This window comes from Pseudochaenichthys georgianus, chromosome 22, assembly GCF_902827115.2.
Source record: "Pseudochaenichthys georgianus chromosome 22, fPseGeo1.2, whole genome shotgun sequence".
NCBI classification, from domain to species: Eukaryota; Metazoa; Chordata; class Actinopteri; order Perciformes; family Channichthyidae; genus Pseudochaenichthys; species Pseudochaenichthys georgianus.
Window position 1 is genome coordinate 10,826,262 of NC_047524.1, and position 16,304 is coordinate 10,842,565.

General features: G+C 45.4%; 1 protein-coding gene across 5 annotated transcripts in view; it reads right to left on the minus strand.

Moving 5' to 3' along the window:
- Window positions 1–16,304, minus strand: part of meis2a (Meis homeobox 2a) — an 85,216-nt gene that overhangs the window by 4,597 nt on the left and 64,315 nt on the right. For 2 of the 5 annotated variants that reach the window (XM_034111656.2, XM_034111655.2), the window contains exons 10-12: window positions 2,874–2,932; window positions 896–1,006; window positions 323–421 (exon numbers count right to left, since the gene is read on the minus strand). In XM_034111656.2, the coding sequence (XP_033967547.1) occupies window positions 363–421; window positions 896–1,006; window positions 2,874–2,932 (229 nt within the window). In that variant the 3' untranslated portion in view covers window positions 323–362. The remainder of the gene's footprint in view (window positions 1–322; window positions 422–895; window positions 1,007–2,873; window positions 2,933–16,304) is intronic. The other 3 variants (XM_034111657.2, XM_034111658.2, XM_034111659.2) reach the window with 3 other exon arrangements.

Genomic DNA, 16,304 nt, shown 5'->3' on the forward strand with positions numbered 1-16,304 from the left:
TTCCCCTCCTTCTTTTTGTTGTTGTTCCTGTTGTCTGGCACCACAAGTCGACGGTTCCTCTCTGTCCCGGGACGGTTCCCCCCTTTTTCCCAAGTCTTTAATTCATCCTTGGCCACTGGGCCCCCCCTTCTGCCCCTAAAGCATCTTGCTTAAACACCCCTGCATACAGGCTCATAGTTGTTGGTGCTCGGGAGAAGGGTGTCGGAGCCTATCGCTAAATCATGGCCAGGGTAAGAAGGGGTAGTGCGGGTGAGGTGAAAGAAAAAAAAATGAAACCCAAAGCCCCAACAGTTGAAAATAAGGAAAAGAGCCCAGTACTTACTTCCCCCTTTTTCTTTGCGTTTTGCTTTACAAGATGGAGGTTACATGTAGTGCCATTGCCCATCCATGCCCATATTCATCCCCATTCCACTCATAGGCCCTAGAAAGAGAAGATAAACGCCAGGAAAAGGGTCAGCAGGAGTTTGAATTATAGGGAAGAAAAACCACTGATAGAAAAGACGAGGTTGGTAAGGGTTAGATGGGAAATGATTAGGGAAGGGGAAGTGAAAGGTGTAAAGAAGTGTTTTTATTTGTGCATGCCATCCCACAAATCCCTTTGTTATGATCATTCATAAGGGATTTCCCCAGATGTGTTAGATTAGAGAGAAAAAACAAGCAAGACAGTCTGGGGAACTGTAAGGGGGTTTAAAGAGAAGTGTTATCGTGGTTGTGAAGCACTTGTTAGTATTAGGTTTACGTTGCTGACTCAGGGACCTGTTCCGTGCTGATGTGACTAGATCTACATGTTACAGACTAGAGATCAGTGTTGCGATAACTGAGGGTGAAACGGGTGTCCGGTAAAGCAGGCATTACGGAGGGAAAGGTGCAAAAGGACAAGAGGTGGACGACCTACCGGCTGGTCGGATCCCCATGTGTTGCTGGCCATCCAGCACGAAGCTGCCCATTGGCTGGCCCTCTGGACTGTATGCTGCTCCCTGGCTCACTGAAGGATCAATAAGAAAACCTGATTGTAGTCAAAACGTGGACATGAAAAAGGGAGGGGGGAAGAAGAAGAGAAAACACACCAGACAATCAGCAATTGTCCCAGCTCAAGCCCAAACATACTGTAAGACATTGTGCTCATGTTTGTAGACCGCAATGACTGACGCGTGGCATGCAAACACGCATACAGTAGGTCCCAATGCATGCAAGCACACACACACACACACACACACACACACACACACACACACACACACACACACACACACACACACACACACACACACACACACACACACACACACACACACACACACACACACACACACACACACCACACACACACACACACACACACACACACACACACACACACACACACACACACACACACACACACACACACACACACACACACACACACACACACACACACACACACACAGGAGATACATTGTTCTCTAAGAAGAAAGCATGCAGTTTGACAGGAAAGGAAGAATTTCAGGCAGTTCAGCGAGTCCAAATTTAAGTCAATAGTGATCTAGTCCTAAAGAAAACCCATTAAATTCTTCTTGAAAATTATTCAATTAACTGAATTATTTATCTCATAATCTGTTATAAAACAGAAGATACAGTAGTAATGAGGTTTCTCTGTTGTGTCTCGTTTTGCCTGCTATAAGCCCTAATGAATTAAAGCTCTGTGGAGACTGTTGAAAAAAAGCGTATTCTAGGACTAAAACATAATTATCTGAGGAAATCTGTAATTTGTACAGATTAGAGGGAGCTGTTAGTCATGCTGTTTTTGCAATGATTGTTGATTGGCACATATCGGTTAAATGCTTACGAATATTTCACAGTGCACGGCATTTGTAAAAAGTCCACCACATTTATAAGTGCAGCTTATTTTAATCACGCTTCATGTTGGTTTTGAGCGATTTTTCATCCCGCTGTGTGGGGACTTTACAAAACGGGGAGCTTGCTAATCAACAAAAACAGCTTTTCCCTCCCCGAGACAAATTACTTGGCTTCTTTTGCAAAGCCAAAGTCAATGAAGCTTAGGTTGAGTCAATCATTCAACAGGATCACAGAGCCGTATGTTTACCACTAAGTTAGTGCTTTTTGTAATCTGAGCACAATAGAAATGGAAAATTAATCCGTCATCAATTAACAATATGAAGCTTTCCATAATTTGAAAGAAATAAAGATCTCTTTCTGCGTTGGCGTTAAAACATCAAACATCAGATCTGATTTAATCTAGGCAACGTTTTAAACTCATTCTCCCTCCTAAGGGCAGTTTTCACGACTGAAAATACATTAACTGTTACTCTTAAGCTGACAATTTCACTAAGTAGCTATGTTGAGATCCAGACGTTTAAAATGTGCTGAATGACTACTTAATATCAAAATTCTGAATTCTTGAGGGAATAAAATAAAAACGCAGCAGAAAAAGTGAGGGGAATCCCCCCCAACCCTCGACCGGAAATAAATTAAAAACAAAACAGCTTAAAAAAAAAAAAAGATAACTTGTAAATTGCTGCTAGCATTTCCGGCACTCCTCTTGTGTCCAATTAGTAATTCACAGAGAGAGTGCTAATACACCTCTCTCTCCACTTAGACTGGGAAATCTCCAATTAGAGTCAATCAGCAAACGGCCCGCACCACTGCTGAACGCATCTCATACATAGATGGAAAAGGGGATGAGGGGAGGGAGAGGAAGAGGAGGGAGTAGATGTGTTTTTTTGGGGGGGGGGGGGTAAGATCCCCCTTTTAAAAAATCTGGGCTCCAGGCATGATGTGCATGCCAGTAACGGATTTGGGAAGGGTGTCTTCATGCTGGGGAAAGAAGGAGAGAGAAACAGTATGTAATGTCAGCTGGTCTTTTTTTTTACCTGCTCGATTTGACTGGTCAATCATGGGCTGTACTATTCTTCTCCTGGCGTTAATGAACCTGGCAGAGAGGAGAGAAAAAACAGAGGAGAAAAACAAACGTTAAATCACCCTGCAATTCACCGCACAGAGAGATTCATCACAAGCCACCACAAAGACAAAACAGTTTTGCATGACTTAATGGCAACATTAGCCACCGAGTCCTTGAGAGAGGCGCTCACAACAAAACAGCAACAAACAAAAGGGCAATTGTGTTCTGACTTGGGAACCCAGCGAGGGATACTTTTAATGTTCCTTATGATCTATTCCCCCCTCTTTTAATAAAGCTTTTGATTACGTTTGGTTGCTATGGGCACCAGGGAGACATTCCTCAAGTATTAAGTGCAGCTTGGGCACAGAAGAACCCTCAGCGTGGCACATCACTCTCTCCCTGTCTTCATTGCAGCCAGCCGCCACAGAAACTTTATCCATAGTGTACAGTGTCCTTTCTACAGCTCCTTCTCCAAAACAACGTTATTTCTGTGTTATCACCCATTGGAATTCCAAAGTAAGCTTTAGGTTAGCAAAGTGCAGGATACAAATGGTTCCTTTCATTGCTCCCCACCATCCCACCCCCACTCTACCATTCCCCTCTGTAGGACCCCCACTCTGGCTGCATTGTAGGGGGTTCTGCTCCCCTTCCAGCTGTCTAGAAATGAGGACCAGGCATGGGCCACTCCGTGCTTTCACAAGGTATTGTTATGTCAGCGAGCCCATCAATTAGGCTGTCTGAAGTTTTATCACCACCACAGCAGCGAATAAGTGCAGCTCCACAAAGCCTCCCCAGCCGGCCTTGCTCCTGTGGCTTTTCCACTGTAGAGCCGGAGGTCATCTGGAGGTGACTGCCAGCCAGGGGCAACATTTTTAACTTAGAATGGAGATGCGGCAAACACACTCAGGTCGAGCAAACATTATGTATCTCTATATCTTCCTCTTTTATCCCCCTCTTCTTCTCTCTGTGTCTTCCTCTCATTCACTTTCACATACTAAAACATAGTGTGGATTTAGCACTACAGGTACCACCATGTGGTTGATATTAAAGATCACGTTGGAGCTGTCCAGCATGGAGTCCTTTGCTGGTTCCAAAAAAGGAGAGGAGAGAAAAAAAAGGCCCCTCTTCTAACGTACAGGCCACGGCACCATCAGAACGGTAAAGAACTGGTCATTAGAAAGAAGGGAGAGCTGGAACCAATTTGGGCTCCTAATCCCCCGTGAAGCCCTGATACCTGCCCTTACCTTCTCCATGAACTTAAACGCCTGTAATCTGCCCGACTCAAAGTGACATGGTTAAACGTACAAAATGCACGGTTGGGAAAAGAGAGACGCGGTGCTCATTTGCCAGGGGGCATCCAGAGTGCAGGTACGCAGGGGTGCCGCGGGCCCCTGAGAGAAAAAGATGAAACGCATCCATATGGGAACGAGAGAGAACGAAAGAGAAGGTAGGGAAGCGGGGTGCGCCAATGAGTGTTGGATTGGAAATTATATGATTGTAATGCATGGTTTGTGTTATTAACTGTGAACGTATTTTTTGATAGAACAAAGGGGACAAAGCATTCTTAGATAGCTATGCTGTCAGAAATGCCTGCAGTTGTTAAGATAGAGAGTCGCTTTCAGCATCAAAACCAGCTGAGCAAGTAAACAGTAAGACATTTCTGGTGTCACACTCCCTTCTTTAAGCTCAACTAGTTCCTACACGCACCAAAGGGCTCAAAATCACAACCATGTGCATTCTTACCTATTCTGGGATATAACTATAAACACATCATATTTTAAATGTTCTTCCCAGGTGCTAAATTTGCCCATACGGTTTCCAGTGACTGCAGAGGAAATACTTTAAGATCAAAGTATGGATCTATAGATAATATAACATCAAACAGTATTCTTCCAATTTTGTCTCCCCCGCTTCTTACCAGAAATGTGTGACAAAAAGAAAATGCAGGAAAATGTTTAGCTGTCAGCGTATTTACTCTCATTGAAATACAATTTGTTTAATTATCAAAACAGCGTATTGCCGTATTCACAAACATATGTATATTCAAATATGTTCCCCCCTGCTGCTTCTGACATGGACCTGCTTCTTGTCAACATTCCCTATTGGCCAACCACCACCATATCACACCCCCCCCCACACACACCCCCCCACACCCCCCCCCCACACACACACACACACACACACACACACACACACACACACACACACACACACACACACACACACACACACACACACACACACACACACACACACACACACACACACACACACACACACACACACACACACACACACACACACACACACACACACACACACACACACACACACATTAAGGCTCTGTTTTTGTCCGCTAAACAAGTTGCCACAGTAACTAGGAGGCGATGCTGTGCAATGGAAGGAGTGGGGGGTGACTAAGGGCCCCTCTCGTGGCCTTAGATTACCTTTTATCAGTCTGAGTAAAGTCAATTGAGATTATCAGAGCCAGTCCTGATAACACTGTTTTCCCTCAACCCGTGAGCTGCTAATGGTGTGTGCTTAGAACAACACAACCTGGAATCCTCCAGAGATGAAGCAAACTGGGATGAACGAATAGATGGACAGATCTGAGGACCCGAGGCCCTGGAGAGACACAGAGGTTGACCACAGGGACTTAGAATTCCCAACCACTCGCTAAAACATATGCATGGGCCGTAAATCTACACATCAACACCATGGACATGACCACAACCACCGCCAGTGTGTCTGTAGACTAACCAGAACACAGGAGGCTCACAGGGGACACTAGCTAAAAACCTCCAAGCCAAAGCCCATGTTTTATTATCTACATCTGGTGGTCGAGCTTATTATGGCCTGCCTCTGCTCAATGTTAGAGCACAGAAACACCAACACACACACATGCACACTGAGTACCTCTCAGCATGGGAACTCCATGCTGTCTTCAAACAAATAATTAAAAGCAAGGTTAGGGGGTCGTGTGGAGGTCATTCCTTGGGATACAGCTCAGAATGTGTACATTACCCCGGGAGAAAGCGGGCTGGTGGGGGCAGCGGCCAACTGCTGTTTAACGTTGGCAAGTGGCCTCCTTTAGTCTTGAACACATTTTCAAGTTGTATATCAAAAACTGCTCTTGGAGTGCTAAGAACGCGTTGGAGCGTGAATGTGAATATGTATGCACATGTCAGTCAACTTGTGTGTATGTGCACAATGGCGCATTCTTTACATGCTACTGACAATTGGCCTAGAGTAGCACTTCCTGCTGACATACCCTGAAATGGCGTGAGCAACACGAGTTTACAAACACATGTATATGCACAGACACAATATGTCCACTGGAAGACCCTCGCTCCTTATGCATCCTGATACAGAGTGCTACGTTTACGAGCGCTCTGAGTGTTGTGGCTGTGCAGGCCGCAGGGGGAAATAAACGGCAGATATGACGGATGGAGCCAGGGCAGCAGGAGTCCCCTTGACACGAGGTCTCCACGAGGCTGGATCAACACGGCATCCCTGGTTACTAATATCTGCTCACATACACAGGGTGAAGGGGGGAGGGGGACTTCAGAGACTGTCTGCTTAGGTGTTAAATACCCTGGCTAGCATACAATGTTATGCTATACCCTGTGTGTGTGTGCGTGTGTGTGCGTGCGTGCGTGCATGCGTGCGTGTGTGTGTGTGGTCTGAGACAGAAGTAGAGACTTTATTGGGAACTTACATAATCCTAAAACATGCCTCGATTTGATGAAGTCCTTTTCAACTTTATGGCCCTTAAATGCAGCAAACCAACTGCATTATCATCATGAAATTAAGTTGACAAACACTATGAAAGTCCTGGAACTTTGAAGATGAAATCACAGAAAACCGGTCTGTATGTCTGATACAAGGCTTGTATTTATTCTTTTTTTTCTTGCTTACTTCCTCCTAGTGCTGTCCCGAATACCATTTTTCGGGCTCCGGATATTCGGTAGTAATCAGCAGCGAATATTCGAATATTCGGTGCGGAGAGATTTGTATTTTTTTTTAATACATTTTTTTTTCACTTTTTTTTTTTTTTCACTTTTTTTTTTCCCAAAAGGTTTCATAACATGCTCCGAATCCGAGACACCTGACAACACGCTGTTAAGCAGAAGCGCAGAAAGAGCATACTATTACGATTTATATGTATTTATTGTCTCAGTACTCGCAAACATTAAAACTAAATGTGTCCTCTGCATTTAACCCAGCGCAGCACCCGGGGACCAAATCTGGTTCCACATTCCGTCTATAACATTTTACAACCTGAACAGTCAAACAAAGATACAAAACACATATTTCAGCTGCCAGCTTCATGTTGCTGGCATTGTCGTGGACAACGGCTACTCGCTTATAATTCGGAATGGCAAAGGCGTCCGCCACTTCTCCAAGCTGTTCTGCAATATTTACTCCCGTATGGTTTACTTCCATTACTTTGGTTTCCAAAACAAAGTTACAGAGTTTCCACTCCCGAGTTATGAAATGACAGGTGACAGCCATATACGCCTCCATACGCACCGAGGTGGTCCAAATGTCCGTTGTAAAACTTACGGCAGTTGAGTTTTCAATCTGAGTTACAATTTGGTCTCGGTGATCGCTGTACTTCAGAGACATGGCATCTAAAATACTGGAGCGTTTGGGGACAGTGTAGCCGGGCTCCATCTTCTTCATTAATTGTCTGAAGCCTTCGCCTTCGACTATGTAAATGGGTCTCATATCCATAGCGATGAAATCTACTATGGCATCTGTTATCTCTATCTTTCTTTTCTCCGTTATCGGTTTTTGGAACTGTAGGGTCTGCTGTATTGTTGAGGATGTTGATGGCTGGGATGCACCTATGGACACAATTTATTATTAGGCTGAGCTACTCAACTTTAAGGCCCTGACACACCAACCCGATTTTGGGAGTCAGAGGCCGTCAGAGGCTGTCGGGCATTCGCGGCGCCGTAGTCAGGTTGGTGTGTCCCGCACCGTCGACCGTGACACGCCTTATTTGGACTGCCAGACCCGATGCATGGCCGATTCAACATGTTGAATCGGCCATGCATCGGGTCTGGCAGTCGGACCAAATAATCACTCTGATTGGCTGTTCAGCTAGCAAATCAGTGCATGAGAAGCGAAGCGGAAGTGAGGGACGTAAACAAACGATTTAAGAAGGTACACACAGACTGCTATTCATTTTCATCTCATCATGGCGATCTGGAATGATGCAAACGAAGACCTGCTCATCACCTTGATCCAGGAGAGGCCAGCTCTGTATGATATTACGGAGAAAAGATACTCTTCTTCTTCTCTGTCTTCCGTTGTTGCCTCTTTTGAATGACGAATACACACTACCGCCGCCTGCTGGTAAGGAGAGTTATTGCCACTCACGCACTGAAGTCGGTGCGGTGTGTTCCCGTGCGACACATGGCCAAAACGCAGGAGAACACGGCCAGGCAACAGCCGACTTCAGCGTCGGCTAGTCCTCTGGTGACTGCTTGGTGTGTCAGGGCCTTTATGCCAATAATTGCCTTAGCCCCAGATGTTCCCACATTACTCCTATTATTTTCACTATTCTGATAAAATTAAAAAACTAATATAAAAAAAACAATTCGGTTGCTTGCTTGCAACTATTTTCCAAGCAAAGTAAGTGCACGTTTTTATCATGTTTAACGTTACTGTTTAAACGGCGGATAAAGCAGCTTCATCATGGCAACTTCACAACAGCTAAGCTAAGCTAGGCTACTACTTACAGCATCCAGGTGACTTTTCAGAGTTGTTGTGCCACCGTGGTAGGCCAGTTTCTTATCACATATTTGGCACACTGCCTTCTTTTTACCGTCGTCCAATTTAAAATGGTCCCACACAGCTGAAGTATTCGGCATTTTATGGGTGAAACGTGCGTTCGTGACTGTGAACAGTGAACGCGATGTCAGGAGCACAGGCTGAGATTGTACATATTTCCGCATTTTAACAGTGCAATTCAAAAGTATAAATATAGTATAAGAATATGGCAATTCGCCTTTATTAATAGCATACATTTAGAAAAATATATTAAAAAAAATGGAATTTTTTTCTTTTTTTTTTTAAATAAAAAAACGAATATCCGAATAATGAAATTGAAACCCGAATAGTTGGCCAACGGTACAGCCCTACTTCCTCCTCTAAATCTGTCAGAAATGCCTTGTTTCTGGTTAACTGACTTGCAGCCACACCTGGTAACTCGCTCCTGTTGTCAGCATTCCTTCTCTGAGAAATTGTCCTGCCAAACCACCCTACCCTGGAGCACAGCCAAGAGAGGGAGAGTGAGAGTGAGAGAGAGAGAGAGAGAGAGAGAGAGAGAGGGAGAGAGAGAGAGAGGGAGGGAGCAGGAGAGCCTCGCTGCTTGACTGGCCAATTGCTGTGGAGATCGGAGGGAGTAGACCAATCAGGAGCAGGGTCACGAATTTGCGATGAAAGAAAGAAACCGAGCAAGAGCCAGAGTGAGAGCGGAGAGAGAAAGAAATGCCAAACATGTCTCTTAAGAAATAACTGCAAATGTTGCCCCGTCAAGCGTGCAAAGAAAGGAGGCAGTTTTCAAATTGCATAACAAAAGTTGTCGACAGTTCAGTGCCTCAACGGCGTACCTGTGCATGCCATGTTTGAGAGATCATATGCCAGGTACATGGGAGCACGTTTCCGTTTGTCCGTCAAATTCCTGGGCCCCTGTCTGTGTGTGCAGGAAGATTAGATGCAACACAATCTGAACAAGAATGTGCTGAACTCAATCCCTGATCACTGCTTGCAAACATGACTGTCCTCTGGATCCGATTAGAGCTCATTGCTTCCATACTTCTGCTTTAGACAGAAAGAAAGATTCCAAACCCCCAGCGATTGAGTCCCAACTCAACGGAATCAAAGGAGCAAGGCTTTAGTTTGATCCCTTCCCGCTAAAAAAAAAGCAAGTCAGGCAGAAATGAGTGAGGCACTCCGTGTTCTTTGACCAGGAAGTGCATGCAAATGAACCCCACGAGGAGAGTGTGTTTAGTATAAGCAAACCCTAATTATGGTACAGTCAGACAGTGGGGCAGTCTGGGGCTACTGAACCTCCAACACTGATCTACTGTCGTGTCAACAACACTGATTACATCAGATCACATGCTCCTAACAGGCCCTGTGCAACAGTTTATACATAGCTTGCCACCAGGATGAACCTACAGTATCTATGGATTTATCATAAACTATAACAAAGGAGCTTTTCACAGGCCCCACTCCTTCAGGATGGAGATAAGAGACAAAGAGATAGGGTAGGAACGGGGAAGCTTCCTCAAGCTCATCCTATTAGGGACAGAGTTTCCCCTTTTCCATCCCTTCTTCCCTTCTCTAAGTTAAAACAGGAGTCAAGAGACATAAGCTGGGCGAACATTACCTCACCCCGTGTTTGATTTAGTGCAGATGTGAAGCGGAGCGAGGCAGGGTCGTTTTTTAGGAACGTCAGAGAGGGCCCACGTTTAGGGCAGCCACTGTGTTTACATGGTTTTACCTCTGTCTCTCTCTTTCTCTCTCTTTCTCTCCCTCTCTCATCCACTGTGCCTCCATACCCCCTCCACAGTCTTTTGTCTGCCTCTCAAAGGGGGACTGTTTCAGCTCTCCTCCATGCACTTTCACTGACCTGTTTTTCTTTCCCTTTTTATTACTCTACTCATTGCCCTTTTGTGGCAGCCCCCCCCTCAGTCCAATATGAGTAACATTTGCGTTGCTCTGTCAGTCTAGCTGCAGAAGTCATTCCTCTCTGAAATCCGGGGAGTACGAGTCATTAAGACTCGAGTGGAAAATCAGACAAAGAATTATATATTTGTGTTGCAAACTGACACGATTTAACGAGCAGCTAATTAAAATAAATCAATAGCACTGCGGCATGCTCGCTCCCTGTCTGTCTCTCTTTTCTCGCTCTGATTTCTTGTCAGCACCAAAGAGGTGGAATACTGCAGTGTGGAGTGCAATGCTATTATAATGATGGTTGTACCCTTAAATTAAGGATTCAACTACCACCTATGCTTTATGATGAACACACTGGTTCATTAAGTAAGGGTACATATCTTACTATCCATTTGAAATGTACAGTAAACATCCCAGAAGTAACTCTCTTAACTACAACAGCAAACACAAACAACAAAGGAAACAAACATAGACATCTCTCCCTCTATTTACCCTCCCATCTAACACCTTCTCCCCTCTTCCCCCTGTCCAGTGAGGGCATGTCACCCCTGGGCCTTGCAGTCCAGCAGCCTGACCCCTACATGGCGAGCTGTGCGGCCCCAGCTGCTGACTGTCCGTCAAACACCTCCAGAGCAGCGTTGGGCCAGGAAGACCACGCTTGTTGCCCCTTTGATCCGGCAAGCAGCAGCTGCTGCTCCACACAGCAGCACTTTGTTCCTCCGTCTCCTCACCACACTGTCCTACGGCACAAACACACTGATTCCAGTGCAGAAGTAGAAGGAGAGAAAGGAAAAAAATATGGGGATAATGGAGGGGGGGGGGGGTAGTTAAAAAAAAAACTTGCCCGTTTTTTCCTCCCTACAACATCAACAAGCTCTGACAACGGCAGCGGGGGTTTTTCTTGGCCCCGACACAGCTCTCAGGCATCTCCTTCTTGACGCTTCACCCTCCCTCTCTTTTAAGAGATATGATAGTTATTGTTCAAATCAGCCAGGGTGAATGGAATGGACTGAGGCCAAGCTGCCCCAGGCGTCAACACACCTGTATGAAAGAGACCTTATTGTAGCAACCCACCGTGGCTAACCTGCCCGAGCTCTTCCACTTTTCTGATGTAAGGAGGGCAACATCTCTTCTTTCTCTTTCTTTCTTCCTCAACCAGACAGTCCCCTAATATTTCCCATTATTAACCTCCCCTTCCTCAGAGGCTGGCACCTCTGCCCTGGATTTTTTTTTACTAACGCTGTTATTTTTGAATATCACAACCAGACAGGGGGATTAAGGGAAAGAGTTGATGCACACCTCCCCTTGTTAGCGAGGCCCCTCTACTCTTACTCTTGGGCTCCCTCCCTTAAGACAACACCTTATTCATGTGCATAGACCAAAGGTATTCTCTGCCTGCCTGCCGAGGAGCTGAGAGACCAACAGCTGTGTTTTATGTTGTTTGAAGAGCATCAGAAAACATTCAACATATGCCAATATTAGCCACTTGTCGGAGAATCCAGCATATAGCATGTGACAGAGGTCATATCGCTGGAAGGTAATGCTCATTCCTCATAAGCCAGCTTCTCACCTTTTGGGTGGGTGAGCGGGCTTCCTGCTTTCATGCAGGGCCAACGAGAGAAAGAACAGAGACGTGCTGGCAGGCTGGCACACACTCACACACACATTCTCAGACACACAGGAAAGGAGGAGAATACAAAGAAACAATAAATCCAGCTCGATATCATTACCCCTGCCAGCCCTGCTGAGATGAGAGGGTGTGCTTACAAGATCGCCCCATTTTCTCACTTGTGAAGAGTGCCACCCCTATTGCCCGGATTTCTTTTTTCCTTCTTCGTATGCCTCTGCGGAGCAGGCAGGTATAATCTCCGTTTGCATCCACTTCTCCCTGCTATCATATAAATGTGTGACTTTTTTAGCCTCTCCATCTCCCTCCTACACTATCTTTCCATCTCCATTTCTTTCACTCTCTCTTTGTCTCTGGCTCTATCCTCTTCTGCTCCCTTTCATTCTCAACCCTTTCCCCTTTCTGCCTGGTAATCGAGTGAGAGATTCCACGACTCTGTGACTCCCGCTTATTGTCAGATATCAAACAGGGTGGCTTTGTGGATTACCAGGGGAAGCTGATAATGGCATGATAGAGGCGTGATATTTCAAACAAAATTGAGTGTCAATTGCCTGCATCGTCTAGGCAACACAAGTGTCTGCGCTGCAGCAGCCAGGCAGGAAATAGGGCCAATCTATTTCCTTTGCTTCATATCAAACGTCTCTTCTTCTCCCTCTTTTATGTGACTATAATGGGTTCAACTCAAAGAGAAGAAGAAGAGGGCCTGCCAAGAGGGGCTTCAGCAGTTAAGTCCTTATGCAACACACATACATGTTTGGGTGCAGACATTAACGCTCCTGAATCTCAAAGTGGGAAAGCAATGCCAATGGGAGGTTGCCCCCATTTTACCACCCCGCCCCTAACATATATCCCCTCTCTCCTCTTGCCACTTTTTTTCTCTTCACAGTATTAACCATGAATTTAGGGCAGTGAGAATGCACAGCAGTTTGAGCAATTAAAAAGTGACATCTAAACCTAGTGGATAGACGACTGAGATTCTTTAATGCCGGGGTTTAGGCGCTGTTGCACTTGCAGCCTTAAGAGCTAGTGTGTGTGTGTGTGTGTGTGTGTGTGTGTGTGCGCGCGTGCGTGTGTGCGTGCGTGTGCGTTTTGGGGGGTGGGGGGATTCTTCCTCCCAGTGGGATATTATCATCTTCTCATGATTGTGTCTCCGGTGCGAGTGACTGTTTCCACCAAGCGCCTTTCCACGATGTGTCTTTGTGTGTTTGCACATATAAGTGACCACGAGAGTCATTGGTCAAATGTTGTCAGCGTGCCTCTGACTCCCCTATTGAATAATTGATCTTCAGTTTCAATTGCACATAATGGCTTTGACACACATAAGCATGAACACATGCACACAAACACACATGTAGGCTCAGTCAGAAGCAGAGTTTAGGGCTAAAAAGCCCAGCAGCAGGCAAGTGATATAAATAGCTGTTGTTTATTGAGGGGACTGCTGGCAGAAGCAGCACTGAGACTGTGGAGCGGACCACAGGGACCCTGATGTGTCTGGTGGCCTGAAGCAAGCCCTCTGCCTCTCAGATCAGCTCTACCACTGACTGTGTGCAGCTTTTACTGGCCTCTTTCATATGTGACAGCCTAAAACAAATACAACAGCCTCAGTGTTTCACAAAGCCACATTCAGTTAAGCCTGAACTGCAGAATATGGTCCTGTAATGTAAGTATGCTCTCATATCATGATTCCTCCCTATACATTTTTTAGGCTAAGATTAAAATCTTATCTTTGAAAATAGTCAGTCAAATAAAAATGTATCAGAAAGCATCACTAAAGTGAATTGCTCTTGAATAGTATGTAAAACTAAGGGTTACCACACGTCTTTACTTGGTAACTCCTGAAATTGCGTGTGTATTTATGATGTTAACGTGTAAAACCAACATAAAACAATGTCCATGCTGCCTCCACATCAACAATCAGCTCTATTCTATTCCAATTAAAACGAAATAGGTCATATAATAACAACCTTCTTTACCTCGCACCTGAGAGAAAACTGCAGAAAGTCTCAATACAATATGAAGATGATGAAGCACATATTTCTTAGTGGGGTAAAGTCAGATGCCGTCCACCCCCACTAGGGAAATTATATTTCCGCCTCCCCCCCTCTATCCTGCACATGCTCACAGTCTCCCAAATGAAACATCATCGTCGGAAATGGGAGGGATACATATTCATAAGGCTGGAAGAAAGAAACCCTAGATTAGGGTAATGTTCTCCTCATTGTTCTCCCCCTTCCTTCCTTTATCCAGCTCTGTAAAAGTGTTGGATAATGGAGCTACCTCTGATAACTTCATCAAAGCACTAACACACGTGTGCGTTAGCGTATGCATGGAGAGAGCGTGTCGGTAGGATTCACCGTTTATTTCTCACCGATCCCAAATTGCCAATTATTGGGTTTGATTTCTCCACGATTTTGGGCAACGGTCCAATTAAGATTGGATTGTTTTGTGCAGAGGCATCTTTGCCTTTCCCGCCCCTTTTCTGCCTGGCACTGACTGCACTGATATCTCATCCATAACAGGCCTGAACCAGAGCAGAGCATGGCTACAACAAACAAAGGGCTATTGATTTATAGTGTCTTCCACGATGGGCTTATTGGCCTGTACCTCAAAGCCACATACAGTAGGCCACGAATCAAAGCCACAGAAAACACACAACAGGTAAGAAGAAAGACATGGCAGTATTCTTAATTATGGGATGAACTCTCGTCTCCTTCAAATCTAAAAACACTCTTGTTGTGCCTTTAAGGATGGTGGTGTCAAAGGAGGTTATTTTTAATGCGACACCACACAAACAGAGCAAAGATAGATGCTTATTTACACGCTGCTACTGTATATCCAAACACAGGGATAGAGAGAATGCAAAGTGTGAAAGACGGAGGTAAAGAGAAACAGAGAAAGAGTGAGAGAACGAGCATGCCTGGACAGAGAGAAAATACCTTGTAGAGGTTCACAGAGTTTAAAGAGCTCAGCTAAAGAAGGAGCTCCTGTCCTCTCTGGCTCCAACACACACACACACACACACACACACACACACACACACACACACACACACACACACACACACACACACACACACACACACACACACACACACACACACACACACACACACACACACACACACACACACCCTCAAGGCCATTCTGCTACACCTGGTCACCTTTATCCTTTTTAGTCCCACCCCCCTACACCCTCACCCCTCCTTCCAACCGCATACACCACATTCAGCAACCCAGACATCAGCACATAGATACACACTGCAGCACCCTGTGGCCGACGCACAGCTCCTCTGGCTATCTCCCTCAGCAGATAAAAGTAATTATGCCAAATCTACTTTGTCAGGTCGTCTGATCCTCTGGGGCCCGAGTTTAAATCTCTCGCTCTTTCCGTCTTTCCGTCTTTCTCTCTCTCTCTCTCTCTCTCTCGCTCTCTCTCTCTCTCTCTCTCTCTCTCTCTCTCGCTCTCTCTCTCTCTCTCTCTCTCTCGCTCTCTCTCTCTTTCTCTCACCCTCTCTCTCTCTCTCTTTCTGTCTGTATGTCTGTCTGACTCCGTCTCTCTCAGTCATAAACCGAAAAAGGCCAAGAATCTGTGCCAACTGACCTCGAGAGTAACATAAACAGAGACTGCCTACTGCTAGCCATAAAGTAGCTTATAGCACCATAGCAGCTGAAGTGCACAGCTTTCTGTGTGAAAACAGACCATTCCAATTACCTTCAGAGTGACATTACATGTTTCGTTTGTATTCAAATGCATGAATCAACTTCATTCAAAAAAAGGCACTCATCAAGCATGGTACTCTAAACAACTCTGAACAATCACAATACATGCATGACATCATCTAGCATACAATCCCAAGGATTTATGCATCTATTCATACTCCTAGTCCCTCTGCTGGCACTTGCCGTTGGCACCCATGTCAGGCCTCAGAGCGAAACAACAGGCCAATATCCCGGGCTCTCCAGCTGCACGCCCTGAAAGCCCATGGAGAAACCATTGGTCCCAATGAGCTCTAAAGGCAAATGGAAGCTCATAAACAGAGACTTGACTGTATAGACTTTGCATTTTATCTCTCAGCAGTGT